Source organism: Sus scrofa, chromosome 4 (genome assembly GCF_054392235.1).
Source record: "Sus scrofa isolate SSC_HxYL_T2T_F1_AM1 chromosome 4, Sscrofa_HxYL_maternal_Yorkshire_Landrace_v2.0, whole genome shotgun sequence".
NCBI classification, from domain to species: domain Eukaryota; kingdom Metazoa; phylum Chordata; class Mammalia; order Artiodactyla; family Suidae; genus Sus; species Sus scrofa.
Genome location: NC_139386.1, coordinates 132,556,996 through 132,579,002, shown reverse-complemented (window position 1 = coordinate 132,579,002; position 22,007 = coordinate 132,556,996). Strand labels below are relative to the sequence as shown.

At 44.6% G+C, this 22,007-nt stretch overlaps 2 protein-coding genes across 7 annotated transcripts in view; one reads left to right on the top strand and one right to left on the bottom strand.

The window, feature by feature from the left end:
- The window catches only part of GBP2 (guanylate binding protein 2, interferon-inducible), a 264,757-nt gene that overhangs the window by 157,165 nt on the left and 85,585 nt on the right, over positions 1 to 22,007 (top strand). The gene's annotated exons all lie outside the window — the stretch shown is intronic.
- LOC102161784 (guanylate-binding protein 6) overlaps positions 1 to 22,007 on the bottom strand; it is a 39,358-nt gene that overhangs the window by 11,428 nt on the left and 5,923 nt on the right. For 2 of the 4 annotated variants that reach the window (XM_013997411.3, XM_021090305.2), the window contains exons 3-12: positions 20,930 to 21,085; positions 20,394 to 20,581; positions 17,248 to 17,338; positions 16,234 to 16,392; positions 14,721 to 14,911; positions 12,776 to 12,992; positions 11,402 to 11,529; positions 9,097 to 9,206; positions 8,700 to 8,896; positions 6,593 to 6,838 (exon numbers count right to left, since the gene is read on the bottom strand). In XM_013997411.3, coding sequence (XP_013852865.3) covers positions 6,593 to 6,838; positions 8,700 to 8,896; positions 9,097 to 9,206; positions 11,402 to 11,529; positions 12,776 to 12,992; positions 14,721 to 14,911; positions 16,234 to 16,392; positions 17,248 to 17,338; positions 20,394 to 20,581; positions 20,930 to 21,085 — 1,683 coding nt within the window. Of the gene's footprint in view, positions 1 to 6,592; positions 6,839 to 8,699; positions 8,897 to 9,096; positions 9,207 to 11,401; positions 11,530 to 12,775; positions 12,993 to 14,720; positions 14,912 to 16,233; positions 16,393 to 17,247; positions 17,339 to 20,393; positions 20,582 to 20,929; positions 21,089 to 22,007 lie in introns of all 4 variants that reach the window. The other 2 variants (XM_005663708.4, XM_085024108.1) reach the window with 1 other exon arrangement.

Genomic DNA, 22,007 nt, shown 5'->3' with positions numbered 1-22,007 from the left:
TCTTTCAGAAAGTCCAGTGACTAATTTCCCAAAGAGTTTTAGTAAAATGTTTTGTTGAGGTGACTTCTACTGACTTAAGAAAGCCCTAAAAACTGTTTTAACACTTTTAATTCAGGGTCATTTCTTTTTTTTAATTACTCAATGAATTTATTACATTTATAATTGTACAATGATTATCACAATTCAATTTTATATCATTTCCAACCCACACCCCCAGCACATCCCTCCAACCCCCCAAACTGTCTCCCTTGGGAACCATAAGTTTTTCAAAGTCTGTGAGTCAGTATCTGTTCTGCAAAGAAGTTCATTTTGTCCTTTTTTTAGATTCCACATGTCAGTGAATGCATTTGATGTTGGTATCTCATTGCCTGACTCACTTCACTTAGCATGATAATTTCTAGGTCCATCCATGTTGCTAAAAATGCCGTTATTTCTTTCTTTTTATGGCTGGGTAGTATTCCATTGTGTATATGTACCACATCTTCTTGATCCACTCCTCTGTCGATGGACGTTTAGGTTGTGTCCATGTCTTGGCTATTGAAAATAGTGCTGCAATGAACATTGGAGTACATGTGTCTTTTCGAGTCATGGTTTTCTCTGGATAGATGCCCAGGAATGGGGTTGCTGCATCAAATGGTAGTTCTATGTTTAGTTTTCTGAGGCATCTCCATACTGTTTGCCACAGTGGTTGCACCAATTTACAACCCTACCAATTTACAGTGTAAGAGGGTTCCTTTTTCTCCACACCCTCTCCAGCACTTATTGTTTGTAGACTTTTTGATGATGGCCATTCTGGCTGGTGTAAGGTGCTACCTCAGAGTGGTTTTGATTTGCATTTCTCTAATAATGAGTGATGTTGAAGATCTTTCCATGTGTTTTTTGGCCATCTGTATATCTTCTTTGTTTAGATCTTCTGTCCATTTTTTGATGGGGTTTGTTTTTTTGGTATTGAGTGGTAGGAGGTGTTTATAAATTTTGGAGATTAATCCCTTGTCAGTTGATTCATTTGCAAAGATTTTCTCCCATTCTGTGGGTTGTCTTTTCACTTTGTTTAGGGTTTCCTTTGCTGTGAAGAACTTTTAAGTTTAAGTCCCATTTGTTTATTTTGTTTTTACTGTCATTACTCTGAGAGGTGGATCTGAGAAGATGTTGCTGTCATTTATTTCGGAGAGTGTTTGGCCTATGTTTTCCTCTAAGAGTTTTAGAGTGTCTGGTCTTATATCTAGGTCTTTAATCCATTTTGAGTTTATTTTTGTGTATGATGTTAGGGAGTGTTCTAAGTTCATTCTTTTACATGTGGCTGTCCAGTTTTTCCAGCACCATTTATTGAACAGGCTGTCTTCTCTCCATTGTATATTCTTGCCTCCTTTGTCATAGATTAGTTGACTGAAGGTGTGTGGCTTTAATTCTGGGCTATCTATCGTATTCCACTGATCTGTATCTCTGTCTTTGCACCAGTACCATACGATTTTGATGACTGTTGCTTTGTAGTATAGTCTGAAGTCAGGGAGCCTGATTCCTCCAGCTCCATTTTTCCTTTTCAGGATGTCTTTGGCTATTCTTGGTCTTTTGTGCTTCCAAACAAACTTTAAAATATTTTATTTCAAGTTCTGTGAAAACTGTCCTCGGTAATTTGAGAGGGATTACATTGAATCTGTAGATTGCCTTGGGTAGTACAGTCATTTTGTTAATATTGACTTTTCCAATCCAAGATCATGGTATGTCTTTCCATCTATTTGTGTCATCTTTGATTTCTTTCATCAACGTCTTTCTTATAGTTTTCAGATTACAGGTCTTTTGTCTCTGTAGGTAGGTTTACTCCTAGGTATTTTATTCTTTTGGATGCGATGGTAAATGGGATTGCTTCCCTAATTTCTCTTTAAGATCTTTCATTGTTAGTATATAGACTTGACTTGACTTCTGTGTGTTCATTTTGTATCCTGCGACTTTGCCAAATTCATGGATGAGCTCTGATTTCTGGTAGAGTCTTGAGGATTCTCTAGGTATAGTATCATGTCATCTGCAAATAGTGATAGTTTTACTTCTTCCTTTCCAATCTGGATTCCTTTTATCTCTTTTACTTTTCTGATTGCTCTAGCTAGGACTTCCAAAACTATGTTGAATAGTAGTGGCAAGAGTGGATATCTTTGTCTTGTTCCTGATTTCAGCGGGAATTCTTTCAGCTTTTCACCATTGAGAATGATGTTTGCTGTGGGTTTGTCATATATGGCCTTTATTATGTTGAGGTAGGTTCCCTCTATGCCCACTTTCTGAAGGGTTTTTATCAGAAATGGGTGTTGGATTTTGTCAAAGGCTTCTTCTGCGTCCATTGAGAGGATCATATGGTTTTTATTCTTCAGTTTGTTAATGTGGTATATCACACGGATGGATTTGTGGATACTGAAGAACCCTTGCATCCCTGGGATAAATCCCACTTCATCATGATGTACAATCCTTTTAATGTATTGTTGGATGCGGTTTGCTAGTATTTTGTTGAGGATTTTTGCATCGATGTTCATCAGTGAAATTGGCCTGTAGTTTTCTTTTTTTGTGGTATTTTTTTGGTATCGGGGTGATGGTGGCCTCATAGAATGAGTTTGGGAGTATCCCTTCCTCTGCAATTTTTTGGAATAGTTTCAGAAGGATAGGTGTTAGCTCTTCTCTAGATGTTTGATAGAATTCACCTGTGAAGCCATCTGGTCCTGGACTTTTGTTTGTTGGAGGCTTTTTAATCACAGTTTCAATTTTAGCACTTGTGATTGGTCTGTTCATCTTTTCTATTTCATCTTGGTTTATTCTTGGAAGATTGTACCTTTCTAAGAATTTGTCCATTTCTTCCGTTTTATTGGCATATAGTTTCATATAGTAGCCTTTTATGATCCTTTGTACTTCTGTGATGTCCGTTGTTATTTCTGCTTTTTCATTTCTAATTTTATTGATTTGAGTCCTCTCTCTTTTTTCCTTGATAAGTTTGGCTAAGGGTTTATCAATATTGTTGATCTTTTCAAAGGACCAGATTTTCATTTCATTGATCTTTTCTATGGTTTTCTTTGTTTCTATTTCATTGATTTCTGCTCTGATCTTTATGATTTCTTTCCTTCTACTAACTTTAGGTCTTGTCTGTTCTCTCTTGAGCTGCTTTAGATGTAAAGTTAGGTTGTTTGTTTGAACTGTTTCTTGTTTCCTGAGGTGGGCTTGTATTGCTATAAACTTTCCTCTTAGAACGGCCTTTGCTGCATCCCATAAGTTTTGGACTGTGGTATCTTTGCTGTCATTTGCTTCTACGTATTTTAATTTCCTCTTTGATTTCTTCAGTGATCCATTGGTGGTTTAGTAGCATGTTTAGTCTCCATGTGTTTGTGGGTTTTTTTTACGGTTTTTCTCTTGTTGTTAGTTTCCAGTCATATGGTGTTGTGGTTGGAAAAGATGCTTGATATGACTTCAATTTTCTTAAAGTTGCAGAGGTTTGATTTGTAGCCCAGGATGTGGTCAATCTTAGATAATGTTCCATGTGCACTTGAGAAGAATGTGTATTCCATTGCTTTTGGATGGAATGTCCTATAAATATCTATTAAGTCCATCTGGTCTAATGCTTCGTTCAGGGGCTGTGTTTCTTTATTGATTTTCTGTCTAGATGATCTGTCCATTGCTGTAAGTGCCCACTATTATTGTGTTATTGTTGATTTGTCATTTTAAGGTTGTTAGCAGTTGCCCTATATATTGTGGTGAACCTAGTGGGTGTGTAGATATTTAAAATTGTTATATCTTCTTAGATTGATCCTTTTATCCTTAGGTAGTTTCCTTGTCCCTTAAGATATTCTTCATTTTAAAGTCTGTTTTGTCTGATATGAGTATTGCTACTTCAGCTTACTTTTGATTCCCATTTGCATGGAATATTTTCTTCCAACCTCTCACTTTCCATTTGTATGTGTCCCTAGGAGTGAAATGGGTCTCTTGAAGAAAGCATATATGTGGGTCGTTTTTGTATCCATTCAGCCAGTCTATGTCTTTTGGTTGGGGCATTTAGTCCATAAACATTTAAGGTAACTATTGATATGTATGTTCTTATTGTCATTTTATCAATTGCTTTGGATTTGTTTTTGTTGCTCTTTTTTCTTCCCTTCTTCTCTTATTCTCTCCTCTTGTGGTTTGATGACTGTCTTTAGTGTTGTATTTGAGTTGATTTTTCTTATTTGTTTGTGTATCAATTGTAGATTTTTGGTTTGCAGTTACTCTGAAGTTTTGATATAAGTCTATATATATATGAGGTTGTTTTAAGTTGTTGTTCTCTTAATTGCAAGTGCATCTGCAGTGTCTGCATTTGTACCCCCCTATTGTCACGACTTCTGATTTGGGTGGCATAATTGTGTGTTGATGATTTCGTATCTTTACTGTATATTTTTTTGTCTCCTGTTGTGGCCTTTTCTTTTCTGCCTAGAGAAGTTCCTTTAGTATTTGTTGTAAAGCTGGTTTAGTGTTGCTGAATTCTCTCAGCTTTTGCTTATCTGTGAAGGTTTTGATTACTTCTTCAAATCTGAATGAGAACCTTGCTGGTTAAAGTCATCTTGGTTGGAGGTTTTTTCTTTTCATCATGTTAAGTAGATCATGCCACTCCCTTCTGGCCTGCAGAGTTTCTGCTGAAAAATCTGCTGATAATCCTATCGGGGTTCCCTTGTATGTTACTTGTTTCTTTTCCCTGGCTGCTTTCAAGATTTTTCTCTTTGTCTTTAATTTTGGTCAGCTTGATTAATATGTGTCTCAGTGTATTCCTCCTTGGGTTTATTTTATATGGTACTCGTTGTGCTTCCTGGATTTGAGTGAGTGGTTCCTTTCCTATGTGAGGGAAGTTTTCAGCTATTATCTCTTGGAATATTTTTTCTGTCCCCTTCTCTCTCACTTCTCCTTCTAGCACCCCTATAATACGATGTTGGTGCGTTTAATGTTGTCCCAGAGTTCTCTGAGACTTTCTTCATTTGTTTTCAATCTTCTTTCTCTTTTCTGTTCTGCATCCGTAATTTCCACTAATCTGTCCTCTGCCTCGCTTATGTGTTCTTCTGCCTCCTGTAATCTGCTGTTAGCTTCTTCTAGTGAGTTTTTTAATTTCAGTTATTGTATTTTGCATCTCTTCTTGTTTAAGTTTTATATCTTGTATCTGTTTGCTCAGTGTTTCCTGTAAGTTATCCATCTTTGCCTCCAGTTTATTTCCAATGTCTGAAAACAACAGTCTGAAGTTGTTTTCCTGGAGGCTGAGAATCTCCTCATCACTTAGCTGATTTTCTGGGGTTTTTCCTTTCTCCCTCATCTGAGTTATAGTTCTCCATCTTTTCATTTTTATAGGTTTTTGGTGTGGTGACCTTCTTAACAGATAATAGATAATAGATAAGATATAATAGATAAGAGATAATAGATAATAGAGTTGCAGCCACAAGCTGAAGTTGGTATGGGGGCTTGCTGTAGGCTTCCTGATGGGAGGGGCTGATGCCTGCCCACTGGTAGGTGGAGCTGATTCCTATCCCTCTGGTGGGTGGAGCTTTGTGTCTGGGTGGGATTATAGGCGGCTGTGTGCCTTTTCCCAAAATGGCTACCGCCAGAGAAAGGCACGCTGCTGAATATTCCAAAGAACTTTGCTTCCAATGTCCTTCTCCCACAACAAGCCACATTCACCCCTGTTTTCCGAGGAGGTCCTCCAAGAAAATGCAGTCAGGTCTGACCCAGATTCCTATGGAGACTTTACTCTGCCCCGAGACCCAGTGCACATGGAAGTCTGTGCGTGCCTTTTAAGAATGGGATCTCTACTTCCCCCAGTCCCATGGAGCTCCTGCACACAAGCCCCACTGGCCCTCAATGCCAGATGCTTCAGGAGCTCTTTCTCCCAGTGCCAGATCCCCACACTTGGGGGTTTGATGTGGGGCCAGAATTCTCACTCCTGTAGGTGAGTCTCTGTGACACTGTTACTTTCCAGTCTGTTGGGGCTTCCCACCTGGGAGGTATGGGGTTGCTTATATCACGTAATCACCCCTCCTACCTCTTGATGTGGCCTCCTCTTTGTCTTCTGGAGTAGGATATCTTTTTGAAAGTTTTCAGTCCATTTGGTTGAAGACTGCTCAGCATTTCATTGTAAATTTTGTTGTTTTTAGGAGAGGAGTTCAGCTCTATCTTTCTATTCTTCCATCTTAATCCCATCTCTCCCCAACTGGATTTTTCTGTGATTTGTGAGTTACTATTTATTTTTGGACCACTCTAACCTCTCCTCCAAATATCTTTTGTATTGCTTGGGAATAACACTTATTGTATAAGACTTCCCCTGAGGAAATGTAATATTCTGATTTTATACTGAGATAGTGATTTTTTCCTCAGTGGAGGGATGTTTCAGATAAGCGGAAGCCATAGATATCAGTGACAAAGCTTGTAATTTGGGGGAGGATTTTTAACCCCCAAAGTATGATGATTATAACATACGTGTATTTCTTCCTGGAGAGTTAATACCTACCAGTGTTCCACATAGAATCAAACAATAATGCCTAAAAACACATTATATAAACTATTCGACATGTATCAGGCTCCAGGAAAACAGGGGAAAAAAAAGACTTACGTTTCCCAGTGACTGGAATTCCATCACTGAGGGTCTTGGTCTTTGCATTGGTGAAGATGTAGGAACAGAAGTTGTTTGCTTGTTCCAGGAAATCAGGATCCAGTTGGTCCTCAGACACATTCTCAATACTGGCCAGGAGGTTTTTCTTGTCTGTTGGTCGGTCAAAGACAAAACACTTCCGTTTTGGGAAGAAATTCCTAATGCACTCTCTGGGTAGATTGGATATTTGGGCTTTGGGATTATTGCCTGAGGGAGAGAAAAACAAATTAGCGTGGAAAGAGTCTTGGGGCAGGTAACCAAAGGGTGTTTATGACAACAGGTGTGTGTGTCTGTGTCTTTGCTGTGGTTTATGCTTACGGCCCCTTTAACACAGACATTCTTTGCATCAAACACCAGTGGTCTAGCTCTGTAGAGGAATCTGGGGAGACAGCTGGCACATAACCCCATGGCTGCTGTTTCCGCCCTGTACGCGGTAGCGTAGTCATCTCTCAGATGCTTGCTGTACTCACGGCTCCAAGAGTGAAAGGCCAAATGTAACTTTTGCTCTGCTGAATCTCACATAGAAATTGAGCCATGGGATGAAAAAGAAGAGTTCTACACCAGGGATGATGGACAATATCCCCTGGAATTTTAGGAATGTCATCCTGACTATTTAAGGAAAACTCTTTTTTTCCTTTTTGTCTTTTTGCCTCTTCTAGGGCCACTCCCATGGCATATGGAAGTTCCCAGTCTAGGCGTCTTAATTGGAGCTGTATTCGCCGGCCTACACCAGAGCTACAGCAATGCCAGATCCGAGCCACATCTGCGACGTACACCACAGCTCACGACCACGCAGGATCCTTAACCCACTGAGCAAGGCCAGGGATTGAACCTGCAACCTCATGGTTCCGAATCAGATTCATTAACCACCGCGCCACAATAGGAACTCCCAGTAACATTATTTTGATGCTAAAAATAATGGGTACAGAGTTAGCTAATTTTTAGCAAAAACCTCTGAAGGTTAACTGTAACTAAAATGTAATCTTAAGATGTCACCAATAATCTATAAACTCCTCGAGGTAGAGGGTTATGTTTGATTTGACAGTGGTCCTCTTCTGTCTAGTCATTGTCTCAATACATTGCATACACAGAAACATGAAAGCAAGAATGAATAAATGAACTGATACCTCTCTCCAGACTTCACTAGATACACACCCCTATATATGTAACCCATTAAAATAATGTATTATCTTGTAAGTAAAACATGGGTAAATATGTGTAAATTAAGAGAAAGCTGTGATGTGGATGGTAAAATGAATGCTCTAATAATTATCAGAATATGGAAAAGACACACACTTCTTCAAACTTACAGAGGACATAAAGTCATTTTTAAGATGATACAACTGTATAGGATTAGACCAGTATATACCTCTTTGAGAAGAATAATCTCTAACTAGGTAAAATGTACTTTTTGTTTCCTTAGATAGATTTTTTTTTTTTTTTGTCTTTCTGCTATTTCTTTGGGCCACTCCCGTGGCATATGGAGGTTCCCAGGCTAGGGGTCGAATCGGAGCTGTAGCCACTGGCCTACGCCAGAGCCACAGCAACGCGGGATCCGAGCCGCGTCTGCAACCTACACCACAGCTCACGGCAACGCTGTATCCTTAACCCACTGAGCAAGGGCAGGGACCGAACCCGCAACCTCATGGTTCCTAGTCGGATTCGTTAACCACTGAGCCACGAAGGCAACTCCCCTTAGATAGATTTTTCATTGTTATTTCATATCTAACAAGTATCTGTTCAGATGTTTTCCTCAACAGAGAAAAGCAGAAGCCAAAATAAGGAACATGTGTCTGGCTTTTTGAACATCTTAGCCCCATTGTAATTTGGATGCTAAATTACAGATGGTATGAAAAAAACAAGTTGGTTTTGAATGATTGCATTTCACTTTGCTTTTCCTAAGTGAACGTCATTTCTAGTCCCTAGAGCTTTGCAACCACTTTCCAGCCACTATTTCTACAGACTTTGAAGAGTCTCAGATACAAAAGCCACCCCAGAGGTGATGGAGCGGGTTTAGCAGATCCCACCCTATCCTGGACCATCCGATGCCCAGGCGGTGCTCTGATACCTGGAATCAGCTTCAAGGCATTCTCCAGGTACTCATCCTCTGTGACAGGGTGACCATGCAACTTCAGGTCCAGGGTGAAATCCCGAACAATCCAGATAAAGTCTGGAAAGAAACTCACAAACTCCGTGCAGTCCTCCACTCCATCGTTTTCTGACGAGGACTTGGTCCTGATGAGCTCCGTGAGCTCTGTCACATAACTAGGACGTAGTTAAGGGAAAGAAACTCCTTGCCCACAATATTCCGATATTTTCTCACATCAGAGTATTATAAGCACTGCCTTTTTCTGCTGGTTCCCTCTGCTGCATCAGAGGAAACCAAATGACAGAGGAAACCAAATGCCCCGATTTCCATTCCCATAACTCAGTGAGACGTGGTGGCTGCGTTCCTGGCAGGATACTGCAGCTGCTCCAGGGCCTGGTGGTTGATGGTGTTTGTGCTGTTGTAGACGAAGACGCTGCTCAGAAGCACGGCCAGGGCAAAGATCCATGAGTCGTTCTTAGAGTCGCCCTAGAAGGCACGTTAGAACACGAGATTTAGGGCTTACTCTCAAATTAGAAGTTCATTCGCACACTTATTTTATTCTTATTTCAGCTGACATACTCACCATGCAAAGACCTTTTTTAAAGACAGACGTAGACTTCAGCTTTCACAATTGCGAAGACATTTCTTGTGAAGGCACATTTGTTCATATGTAAATGTCTTCTAAGCTTCACCGAGCTTTCTTTTACCTCACTGGATGAAGTAAAATCACGTGCAGAAAAACCAGTATAGTGCCTCGTGTGGAATTACGTATCAGTAATGAGTGTTAGCACTTACTAATTATGCACCTACTTATTAATTGTAGTCCATATAAAATATACCATAGTTGGCGTAACTGAGTATTTAAATTATATCCAATCAATAAATGCTCATGAGAAGTGACTGTATGTTCCCTACTTTTCTTAGATTTTAGAAGCCAGTGTCGTAAATGACAGTCCTTTCAAGATAACAATTTCAAAGCAGTGACAGACATCCATAAAAACCTATGCAAAAAGGATGACAATATCTAGAAAATGCCTGCATCTTGGTAATGGGTATAAGCAGCGGAAGCTATAGCTTTCACATTAAATTAAAACTGGGAAGGCTGGCAAGGTAGAACAGAGCTACGAACGTTGGAGAATGAGTGTTTGATATGAATGCTTCCTGAAGTCTTGAGCTGAGTATTAACGAAGAGGCAGAATGTGGTCATGAAGGAAAGAATGTGACCGCATAGATAACAACACCCGCAAAATTAAAATTAGAAGTGGGAAAATACAGACGTGTTGTAATTAAAATAGAGTTATTTGGTTTGACTGAAGCAGAGGGTACGTGGAGAAGGAAAGGTGGGCGCTAGTGCAGGCTGATGCAGGCCCTTAAAGGCCAGGCTAATTTGTTTGTATAAATTATAGCATTTTCTAAATAACGGCGTAAACACAGAACTTATTCCTTCTATAAGCAGTGTGTAAATCTGTTCAAAGAGCAAATGCAAAATAGATGATGGGAGGGAGGGGGGAATAGTGTATTTATTACTTTATTTTCCAAAACTCAATTTTGAAAAATAATCAATTAGGATAAGAAGGTGCAGCACCTATCATCAATAATAAATTATTTCCATAATAAGACTATGTCATTCTTTGAAATAGGGCTTTAAAAATAAACACAGAATTTCTAGTTCCCTTTGAGAAGAAATAAAGAGCTATAGAAATGTAGGTACTATTACCAAATAATCTGAAAGTAATGGGAAAAAAAGCAAATAAATTATTTCACCTATTAGTAGAAAGCTAAAATACACAACTTCCATCTTAGTATGTTTCTTGTAGGAAAACAAGTACTTTAATAGAAGCAGTTCCTTCAGAGGCAGCTCACAGCTTTCCAGAATGCTCTGTAACCAGTGGATGAACTTTGTAGAAAATGTAAACCCATCTCCTAACTCCAACCCTCAAATACTCTCTTCATCTGGCAGCTACGAAGGGGACGCAGAGATCCTTCCTCACGCCTGGGTTGGTGTTTCTCCTCCAACCTCCAGGGCAGCCTCCCCTTCACTGTAAGTGGCGGGAAGCAGGAGGTGCTGCCTGGATCACCTGCCAAGACTGGAGGACTTGCCCCCAGCTGTTGGAGTGCTGGTGGAAGGGCTTCTTCAGATGCCCGCCCTCTCCATTAAAGGCTCCCAAAGCAGCTTCTCCATCGGGGGTCAACACCCTTGTCCCAAGGCAGAATTCCTCCAAAGGGCCATTCCAGCCCAGAGCGCCCATGGGAGCGAGGGGAAGCTGAGGACGGCAAGGCAGTGCCACCTCTCCCTCCATCCAGCCGGCTTCTCTCCCAGACACCCTCTATGAAATCCGATTGTGTGGTCTTGTCAGTGGGAATAAAGACTCTCTGAGGGCAGGACCTGTATGTCCATCCCTGATCTCTGCAGTTCTAAGCCCCAAGGCCTGGAACTCTGCTGTTCAGTAGCTGTTTATGGAATGAAACAAGTCACGCACACAGTGCCAAGCAAGAAAAGGTTTTACCTCCTATGGCGTGATTTCTCCCTAGGAATTATTCAACCAAACCACAGTTCACTTCATTTACCACGGTTGGTTTACATTTTACAAATAGATCATGGCAGTTAAATTTCTAGGTTCATGAAGGGATAGGGAGAGAACCCAGAATAAAAAGTATTTCTCCGTGACTTTCTGCCTTACCTTCTCCACATCGCCCAGGCCCTCGGTGTCCAGAAGGACCAGGGTGCGGTCTGGCTTGGAGGGGTGGGGCACACACCACATCCAGATGCCCTTGGTTTCAGACTGCACTGTGGACCCCACACGGAAACCTGCCAGGGGGGTGGAGAAAGCGACATTCAGTGATGGCAGAAAATCTAAGCAGCCGAGGGGCTACTAAGTCAGACGTACTGGAGCGTAAGCACTCAGCAGACAGGATGGTGCTTTCTCTGTTTCTTCAAGAGTGTCCTGCTTTGTGTGACTTCTGTTTCAAGAAGGATGAGGCCAAGCAAGCACTCCACGTGGGGACAGAGTGGCATCCATGAATCAGACATAACAGAGGTCACTGATAACCGTAACAAGAGTATTTTTTTTTTTTTTTTTGTCTTTTTGCCTTATCGAGGGCCACTCCCATGGCACCTGGAGGTTCCCAGGCTAGGAGTCCAATTGGAGCTGTATCCGCTGGCCTACACCAGAGCCACAGCAACGTGGGATCTGAGCCATATCTGTGACCTGCACCAGAGCTCATGGCCACACCAGATCCTTAACCCACTGAGCAAGGCCAGGGATCAAACCCTCAGCCTCATGGTTCCTAGTCAGATTTGTTAACCCCTGAGCCACGATGGAAACCCACAAGAGTATTTTGAAATAATGGTGAATTTTAAAGCCACAAAGACATGGGAAGGGAAAAATTAGAAAACAATTGAGATTATATAGTTTGCCGGGCAAAACTAATGTTTAAAAAGGGGAAAGACACTGTCAAGCAGTGGCCTACAAATCTGACTGCAGCAGCTTGGTTCACTGAGAAGGTGTGAGTTTGACCCCTGGCCCAGAGCAAGTTAAGGAACTGGTGTTGCCTCAGCTGTGGCACAGGTTGCAGCTGTGGCTTGGATTTAATCCCTGGCCCAGTAACTTCCATATGCTATGGGTGTGGCCATAAAAATTTTTTTTAAAGGTGGGGGAGGAGAGGTATTAGCCACAATTAGATATGAAATTCAGGAAGTATTTTTAAGGTGATATATACTGAAACATCTCTATATATTCATGAGAATATTCCATAAAAAACCAAAATATATTTTGAGAGAAAGAAGATACATTTCTAAGAGCCTGCAATTGCTTAAGCTGGTAGAAGGTAGGAGTTTTTGCATTAGTAGGGGTGATTTTGCTTCATGGGAATAAAACAAAGACCATGGTAACACATTACATTAAAATAGTGATTTCGTGGTGAGAATTAGAAGTGGAAGTTTGGCTTATTGAGAGGAATTTGGTTCTCCCTCCACATGACCAGGGAAGAAAACTAAGAAGCTGAGGTATCACCTGGGCGAAAGCACCTGGCCCCTGACCCAGTATAACCCTCACCATGGTTCTGTCCCGCCAGACGGTTCATCAGGTAGGATTTGCCTGTGCGATACAGTCCTACAATGGCCACCACCACCACGGGCTGAGAAATCTTCTCAAGTATCTCTAGAGCTTCCTGGTTCACTGACAGCAGCTCATTGTTGTTTTCTATCAGACAGATGGGGTCCGTCATGTTGAGGGCAGATGCCATGGCAACCTGGTAACCTAGAAGGATTTCCTGGTAGAAATAAGATCACAGAGTCATTCGCTAACTGAGAGTTGTGCAAAGCATGCTTCACCTTAGGACCGGGCAAGCCTTCTGTGCTTTCCAGGGGACAAAACGTAACCCAGAACGAATGTGCTGCAGGGTGTTTCCTCCTTCGTTTCCTCAACCCTCCGAGGATGCTGATGATGGCACACCAGGTGTTATCACTCTCCATAGATGTACTTCGACCGCAGCAAGATCCGAGTTGTTGTTACCCAGCACGGAGGGCCTACAATGTGCTAAGCCCTACGACACATCTTAGCAAACCCAGCTAAATTGATACGTACAAAAACCTGAAACTGAGACATCAATATACCCCCTTTCAGAGAAGATAAAAGGGTCTCACAAAGGCTGGGTTAATAAGTCACAGAGAAAGGATTAAAAATCCAGTTGGCCAACAAATGGCAGACTAGTAAGCTCTAAGCTCTTATTTCCCAAAGGAGACATTAAAAGCAATCAAAGTATTGGCTAGAATGCCTCCATTATATTCCTGTAAAACAGACAAAAGTATAAAGCAATCAAGCAAATTCTCTAAGAAGAAATGGCCTCATTCGAATGGTAGGAAACTCTGTGGTGGTTTTGTTTGCTCTCGGCCCACACACACTCCCCAGTGTTGTACGTACGGCCTTGTCCGGGGAAGTGGGAATTCCCAATTCCTTCCCTTGGTCCAGAGGGAACAGAGCAGATCTTGCTTAGAAAGTTCTCACCTATGTGGGGGCTACGTCTTCAGGTCTCTGTTTCACCTCACATGGACCCACATGGTAGTGGCAAAACTCGAGGTCAGGTAGAAGGAACTAGTGGGTATTGCTTAAGAAAAAATGCACAGACGTATCTCCACAGACGCCTGGACCAAGACATGACCACTGAAGATCTAAAACAGACCATCTAAGGCACCGCTGCAGTTCCCCGTTCCCTTCTTGAGACTAAAGAGGGCAGAGCAGAGGGCATTTACAATGTTCCGACATGCCATGGGCTGCCTGAAGGACTGGTCTCTGTCTTACCTCACTTGGATCGCAAGCAAGGAGAAGCAGGGGGCATTGGCTGGGAAGGCTGCAGGGAGACTGACCAGTAGACACCGCTGACAAGACATCATGGGTGTGTGACATGGAGATTTATAACACGAAATACATATTTGGTCTTGGTCCCTGTTCCCGGCATATGGCTTCTAAAATCCTAGCTGATGAGAGTGATGGATATATCTTTCGTATGACTTTTGGCCTTTTGATCTGTGGTCTGAAAGAGCTCCAGCGTGATCGAGGTGAAAGTACAGCATGGTGTTATTTGAAACATGCTCCTTTCAACCACACCTATTTTTAAGATAATGAGGTGACTGTGGAAAGCCCCGAGATAGTCACAGACTAGAGACTGGTCACTAGGGTCCAAGTCTCCCTCTGGCAGGATCTGTCTCAGGGTCCCGTGAGAGCACTCCGGAATCCCTCAAACAGCAGCCCAAGAGCTGGGGAAGGTATTTACATGCACACATGCCCCGAGGTGCCAAGGCCCTCCTGGACTCCAGAAACTCAGGGAAAACAGCCAAGTGATTGGCTCTAAGCCGTGAAACTCTCAGCGGTTCTAATGCATCAAGAGCAGTAAAGACCATGGTGCTTCCTTCTGTGACTTGGCTTTAACTTTCGACCCTTCTCTTCTTCAGGTCCCAGGGCTCGGTTCCAAAGTCACGGCCCAGGCCCAGCCCAGACTTACTTCCAGAATCTTAATCCTCTCATCCATTTGTCTCTGTGCGGTCTCTATTTCCCTTATCTCCTCTATCATCTGGGCTCTAAATCTCCGGAAGGCTTCTTCTTGGTCTTCCAAATCCTGCTGCAACGCTTTAGCGTGTTGCTCAAGAAGCTCTTTTTCTCTCCCGGGAAAAGCCGACGCCTCTCCTTTGTCACCTGCTCCAGGAAGATTTGAGAGAGGGAAGAAAGTATCAGTCATCGCTGAGAGCTACAACCCCTCATCTCCCACACCCCCGCGTTCTCGGTCTGGAAGAAGCAGATGGACGTCGCACTTGGCCTGTGACCCCACACAAGGGCAGTTTTGAGAACGTGCCAGGAAAGGCCCTGACTGGCAGGCTGGACCTGCAGAGGACTCCCAGAAGGACAGGCAGCCCCTTCTTTCTGCTGTTGCCCCTGTTCAGACACGTTCCTCCTGTGTCAGAGTCCCCGAGAGCACGGCAGGAACCCACCCACCCCACCGGCAGCGGAGGCTTCCACTGTGCCCCCGCGTGACGTCTTCCCCTGTCACTCAGCCCCTCTCGCACCATGGCCCTTAATCCCTTGGAAAGCCGCAGTCTTCCAGCCTGTGCTACAGCTCTTCACATTTCTGCTCAAGAAGCGTGTTGTCCCTATCAGCTGCCTCCCACTCCGATGACTGTGCTGCTCCAGGAAGATGGGACAGCGAGAAGGAGACTTCAGCACTGTGAGCTGCACCCCCCCAAGCCCCAGAATTCCACAATTCAAGGGCCACACTGCCTGGAGAAAGACGACAGACGCGTCTCAATTCACCTGTGATTAGACACACGGGTGGGGTTGTGACTGTGCGAGGAGAATAATGGGTTGTCCAGCTGGACCTACAAGCCCAACGTGTCTGGTTCTTTTCCGATAGAGCAAAGAGTGTTCCAAGAAGGAGAGGAATGACGAGCCCCTGGAAGTCCCTGCTGTCAAGAGACCCTTGCACGAACTCTCCCAAGACACAGTGGGTGGAGCCCTCCCCTGTATGTGCTGAGAAATGTTCTCTTTCTCTTTTGTCCCCTGTCATTTGGAGTCTTAACCCCTCATAGACTCTTTCCTGCAACTTCTGCTGCAGCTCTTTAAACTGGGCTGGGAGATGCTCCAAATCCTTCTCAGCTGCCTCATTTTTGGCCTGTTCTTCTGCTCCAGGAAGAGAGTAGAGAGCAAGGAAATAAAGTCATCCTTAGACGTATAACCTGCCTATCCCAGCGACCCATTTGCCCAGTTACTAGACTGTATTGAAAGCAGACAGACATGTCTAAGTTCATCACACCCATGAATCCATGCAGGCGTGAGAATGTGCTAAGAAAGGCCTGACTTACTGGCCGGATGGACCTTGAGCCAGATGTCTTGTTGTGGTCGATGTCTCAGAGGGTGTCACGGAGGAGAGGACGTGCCTTGCTTTTAGAAGGTTCTCTGTCTGGGGTCTCAGATAGCACTGCGGAGAACTAACCCCCCGTTTTGCACGGTTGCCTCCCATGTACCTGCTGAGGTCGTTTTCATTTCTCTTCCTCCATCTGTCATGCGGCCTCTTAACTCCTCCAGGATTCTCTCGTGGTCGTCCAACCTGCGTTCTAGCTCCATCATCTTTTGCAGAAGAAGCTCCTTCTCCCTCTGAGCTGCCTCCAGGTTGGCTGGCTCTCCTGGGCCAGGAAGAATGCAGAAAAGGCAGCAAACGGCCATCAGCTGAGAGGCTCCACCCCCCCGCACCCTGTGCCAAACCCTCCACTTTCTCAGGGACCAACCCTGTCGGGACAAAGCAGGTGGACCGTCTGCATGGACCTGTGAGCCCACATCAAGGGCAGGCTTGGGAGTTGCTAGGAAAGGCCCTGACTGGCGCTACAGCCACACGGGGCCTGTTTCTGTTCAGATGCAGCAGAGTGTGTTCATGGAAGCAGACGAAGCTCTTGCTGGTGACGTCCTGAAAGTCCCTCCTGGTGGGGTCTCGGACCCAGCATGACCCTCCTCACCCAGTGTGAGCCAAGCCCTAACCTCCACCTGCTGCTCTCTTTGCATTTTCTTTTATCCCCTCTGTCATTTTGGCACTTGGTCCCACAGAGCATGCTTTTTGTTCCCCCAACTTTTGCTGCAGTTCCCTATATCTTTCTGCTCAGGAAGTTCACTTTCCTTCGCAGCTGCCTTGCTCTTGCCTGGCTTTTCTGCTCCAGGAAGATTATAAAGAGGGACAGAGATGGCAGTCCGTCCTGAGGGCGCAAACCCCCCCCCCCTCCGCTTTCTCTGTGTGCAAACTGTCTTGACAAAGCCAACGGCCATGTCTAAATTCACCTGGTGACCACACAGCAGGGCAGAAAGTACAGTCCGCTGGGAAAGGCCCTGAATGGCTGGCTGGTCCTACAACCACGGCTCGGATTGTTACTTTCAGAAGTTGCCGTGTGTGTTCACAGAACGATCGATACTCGTGGTTTCTGTAAGTTCTCTTGGTGGGAGTTTTCTGAGAGCACTGCAGCACCAAACTCCACTGTGAGCTGAGCCCTCACCTGCACCTGCGGGTGACTTTTCTGCATCTCGAAGGGGGTCCCCGTTCTTTACGCAGCATTTCTTTCGTTTTTTTGTTATCCCCAGGAAGCTCTGGAGATCACAGAGGGGAAATAGATGTCAGGCAGGTCACCCCTGAACTTCCGTTTAAAAAGTCTGAGAAAAGAACTGTTCTGGATCACATGCTCGGTTGCTTGCCCCTGCCCAGAGCACGTGGCCCGCCATCCCGCCGCTCCCCGCCCTGCAGCCCCTTGCCAGGGTTCCTCCACCCCCCGTGCCAGCTTCCACCAGTCAGAAGACGGTGCAGTTTTACAAATACGTGTCCTTGGTGCTTTTGCATGCTTCGCATGCTGTTCTTCTGTTTGCTGCTTTTCTGATAACATGTCACCCTGGATGATATGTACCAATTTTTCAAAACTTATTTCACACTGTGAAGTAAACTTTACCTTTTGTGGCAAGACTAGAAAAAATTAAACATAAAACCTTTTTGCTACCCTTTGCCTTGGTCTTTCTCCCCACGCTGCTCTGTGAACATGCGCTATGCAGCTACTGAGCCTCCCTGTCATCAGAAATACCTGCTCAACTGTGACGAGTAACACTCAGCCAGCGTCCGGCAGACAGCTCCTTAAAAGACAACATTCCAGAATTCCTGGTGTGGTGCAGCGGAAACGAATCTGACTAGTATCCATGAGAATGTGGGTTCGATCCCTGGCCTCACTCCGTGCATTTAGGATTGGGTGCTGTGGTCGGTGTGGTGTCGGCGGGCAGCTGGAGCTCAGATTGGACCCCTAGCCTGGGAATTTCCACATGCCGCAGGTGTGACCCTAAAAAGCAAAAAAAGAAAAAAAAAAATTTAAAAAGAGACAACAGTCCTTCCTGATCTTGTAAGGGGCCACTCACTGCTTACGGATTGTGGAAAGGGACAATCACATGTCATGTGTTGTACAGCCCTCCATCTCCAAAACCTTATATAACTGTGCCTCGACTTCTAGAGGGCAGAACAGTTCTCAGAGCTTTCGAGATGCTCTTCTTGGGTTATAATCTTCAAATTTTGCTTGAATAAACTTTTTCCATGTCTTTCTTACATTGACTGATTAATTTTCCTGCACATATACTTGGCATGGTTGGCAGGATATCGGACACCCACCCACAGATACCTGGAGGTCACCCACAACAGGTGCTCTGCACCCCCATGGCCCATTGAACCCCCCGCCCCCACCCCGGCTTCTCAGTACCTATCAGCTGTTCAGGTGAGTTCTCCTGGTAGTCAGCTCTCATTGCTTGAGTGGTGGTCTTAAACCTTTTAATCTAGCTGGTTTTCATTTTAAGATTTGGAGTCTTAAGGCACAATGGCGCACTTCCTAGGCATGACTTAAAGAGTCTGGGCAGGGAGCTCAGGGAGACACAGGTGCCTGAGTTTTTAATAAAGTTTTAAGCTTTTTGGCTTAAATTGAAAGAAAAAAAAAGAGTGGGTATATGATCTGAACACCACTTTGGCTGTGAAATGAGAGACTGAATTATTCAGGTCTGAAGAACACAGGGGCGGTTTGCTCCATTCAGCCACAAGGCGTCCTCAGGGACTGAGGACCTAGCAGAAGGGTCTGGGGCTCAGTCCTCCTGACAGTGTCTTAAGGAGAACCCCACTACGACCAGTGAGCCAACACTGCTCTTCCAGGGGGGGCATGACCGAGGCCGATGACTGGAGCTCTGAGAGCCCGCGATGGTTTTAGGCTGTCGTAGGAGAAACCGCAGCACATAAAAGACGTAGTCCTACGTCAGGAAGATCTTCTCAATCGTCTCCCGATGTGCAATCACCGTACACTTACACTGGAACTTCTGTATCCATTATACAATTTAAATGCATGAAATTTATGGTGTAAAAATTATATCTCCAAAAAAACTGTTTTTTGAGTTTATTATTACTCCCATCTCAGAAAACTGCGGTATTCTTTTTAAGACCACTATTAAGTTTCTTTTTTCTTTTTTTTGTCTTTTTGCCATTTCTTGGGCCGCTCCCGCAGCATGTGGAGGTTCCCAGGCTAGAGGTCTAATCAGAGCTGTAGCCACCGGCCTACGCCAGAGCCACAGCAATGCGGGATCTGAGCCACGTCTGCAACCTACACCACAGCTCATGGCAACACCGGATCCTTAACCCACTGAGCAAGGCCAGGGATCGAACCTGCAACCTCATGGTTCCTAGTCGGATTCCCTAACCACTGCACCACGACGGGAACTCCAAGACCACTATTAAGTTTCTTAACACCCGAGACATCCTTGTGACAAGCCAGCTTTGCGCTGTATCAGCTTTAGCTCTCCTCGTGGCTGTAGCCTCCTTTGAGTCTTTCTACAGCGGGTGATTAACAGTGAAACAAGTACCAACAAAACAAAGATCAAGAAAGACACGGTCAGAAATTCCTCCTAGGGAACCTTCTGTTATTACGACTGGAGGAGAATACCCTGAAAACGCAGCAAACTCAAAATCACTTACATGCGTTCAAGCACATCAGGAAATCTTACGTGTTCAGTCAAGAAGGACCTCTGCAACCCTATGCTACTTGGCTTCAGAGGTCAGTCAGATTTCAAGGAAAAGTGCCTGAGTTTGGAAGAGAAGGTGATGGGAGAGAGTCGTATAGTACTTCATCACTCTCTAACGCAGATTCTGATTCGGAGGAGCCGGAATCCTTCTACTAGAAACACGAGTTGCCCTATGCCCCAGCAGGTGGCCTCTAGGAGGTAAGGTGACGAATCAGCTACTAAGACAGGTTACCACATTCTGCTGTAGTGACTTCTCCTGCCTTTATTAGATACACTCGGTTAGAACATCTACTTGGTGAGCGGAGAACCGCATTTGAATAGGCTCCACGAGAACAACCAGGAATCCTCAACACAGCAGCAGAAGCCCTGGGAAATTTACTCACATGCCATAAGCACTTGGGGGTAGGAAGTTCCCCCTGGACTCTTAGAAACTCAGTGTGAACAGAACTCAAGTGCCTGGATATTAGCCACGAAAACCTCAGAACTTCTAGTGAATCAAAGGCAGACAGGACACGGGTGCTTCTCCCTGTGACTTTGCTTTAATTTCCAGCCATCCCTTCCTGGGGTTCGAGGGCTCTGTGCACAGTCTGTGCCCTGACCCTGACCGACTTACCTCGATTGCTTCAATCCTCTCATCCATATTTCTCAGAAGTTTCTTTCTTTCTCTTATTTCCAGGGTCATTTTGGCTCGAAATCCCTGGAAGACATTTTCTTGGTTCACCAGCTTGTGCTGCAGCTTTTTAATGTGTTGCTTAAGAAGCACCTTTTCTCCCCCAGAGGTCTCTCTCTTGTCCTGCTCGGCTGCTCCGGCAAGATTTTAGAGAGGGACAGAAAGAAGAGTCAGCCCTGGGAGCTACAACCCCTCCCTGAAACCTCCACTTTCCCCGTGACCCAACTGTCTGGGAAGTGTGGTTGGAGATGTCTGCATTCACCTGTGATCGCACATGAAGGGCAGGTGTGAGGATGTGTCGGGGAGGCCCCCACTGGCTGGCTGGACCCCAACCACAGTGCACCTTGTTCCTTTCAGATGAGGTAGGGTGTGTGCGCAGAAGGCGAAGAAGCCTCTGCTCCAGACACTTTCTCCTGCGGGAGTCTCAGAGGACACTGCCGGGACTACCCGCCCACCAGGTGCTGAGCCCTCCCCTGTACCTGTGGAGGTCCTTTCTCGTTCTCTTCTCTCTTCTGTCATTTTGGCAGCAAGTCCTGGGTGAACGGTTTCTTGGTTCTGCTCTCTTTGCAGCTGCTCTTTCAATTGTGCTGAACAGGCTTGTTCCTTCTCAGGTGTCCATCTGTCGGCACGCTCTGCTGCTTCAGGAGAATTTCAGGCAGGGAGGAAAACAGCACTCACCCCTGAGAGCTCCAACCATCCCATCCCCAACCTCCCACTTTGCTTGTGACCCAACTGTCCAGAAAACGCAGATGGGTATGTCTAAATTCGCCTGTGACCACAGATCAGGGCAGCTTTGAGACTGTGCCAGGAAAGGTCCCCAGTGGGACTCAGTTATAATTGTACCCCAGTGGGTGCAGTTATTTTCAGATGGAGCAGAAAATACTAGTGTGTCTGCAGAAGGAGAGGAAGCTCCCTGCTTGAGTAAGTGTCAGCGGTCAGGGTTCTCAGAGGGCATTGCGGGAACCCACCCATCCCACCCGAGCAGAGACCTCCCCTGCACCTGCTAAGACCTTTTCTGCATCAGGCAGGAGCTCATCTGCAACAAGGACCTTGACAAGTTAGTCTACAAATGGATCCCCAGGCATTTTATCAATTGCAAATTACAGAGTCGTGAGGCGTGGACATAAAGTCTTCATCAGAATAAAACGATAATCTGCCAAAAGCACACCATTTCTGTTTGGTCTTCTTTTATTAGAGTCTTCAGGCTCTGAGAAATAAGGGATGTGGAGGTAAAACATAACCCTGAACAGCCACTTTATACTCACTGGATGTGCATTTTCCCCTTTCATGGATAAGACTAAGGGAAACCGCAAAAAGATATGAATTCTTTCGAAAAATCTATTTTGAAAAACTAGACTCAGCTGTGAAAGAACCACACGTTTTAGCTTCACAGAAACAAAGTAGTATCGCTCCCTCCTGTTCAGAAGTGGTTTTCAAACTTTGACATAGATGGGGATTTTCCAAAGTGATTGTAAAACCCAGATTCTCAGGCCTGAGTCTATACGTGTGACAAAAGCCACTAGTGAGTCTGATGTTTTCAAGGGACACCTTTCTATG